The 239-nt window shown below is 66.9% G+C and overlaps 1 protein-coding gene across 1 annotated transcript in view; it reads left to right on the forward strand.

Annotated features, from left to right (window-relative positions):
* Positions 1 to 156: 156 nt before the first annotated feature.
* NEK2 (NIMA-related kinase 2) overlaps positions 157 to 239 on the forward strand; it is a 7,340-nt gene continuing 7,257 nt past the window's right edge. Inside the window, exon 1 of the mRNA XM_010190138.1 lies at positions 157 to 239. This exon is cut by the window's right edge and continues 11 nt beyond it. Within this exon, the coding sequence (XP_010188440.1) occupies positions 157 to 239 (83 nt within the window).

Consider the following 239-nt stretch of genomic DNA (forward strand, 5'->3'; position numbering starts at 1 on the left):
GGCCGTAAGCGGCCGTCGCTGTTTACGGCGACGTAGCCAATGGGAAGGCGGGGCGCGTGGGCTGGGCTGACAGCTCGGCCAATGGGAGGGAGGGGCGGTGGGTTTAAAACAGCGCGGGGTGCCCACCCGGGTCCGTGGGGGATTTTTTTTGTCGCTATGCCCGGCCGCCCCGATGACTACGAGGTGCTGCTCACCATCGGCGCCGGTTCCTACGGCAAGTGTCGCAAGGTGCGCCGCAA

Source organism: Mesitornis unicolor, unplaced genomic scaffold (assembly GCF_000695765.1).
Source record: "Mesitornis unicolor isolate BGI_N332 unplaced genomic scaffold, ASM69576v1 scaffold26418, whole genome shotgun sequence".
Taxonomy (NCBI): Eukaryota; Metazoa; Chordata; class Aves; order Mesitornithiformes; family Mesitornithidae; genus Mesitornis; species Mesitornis unicolor.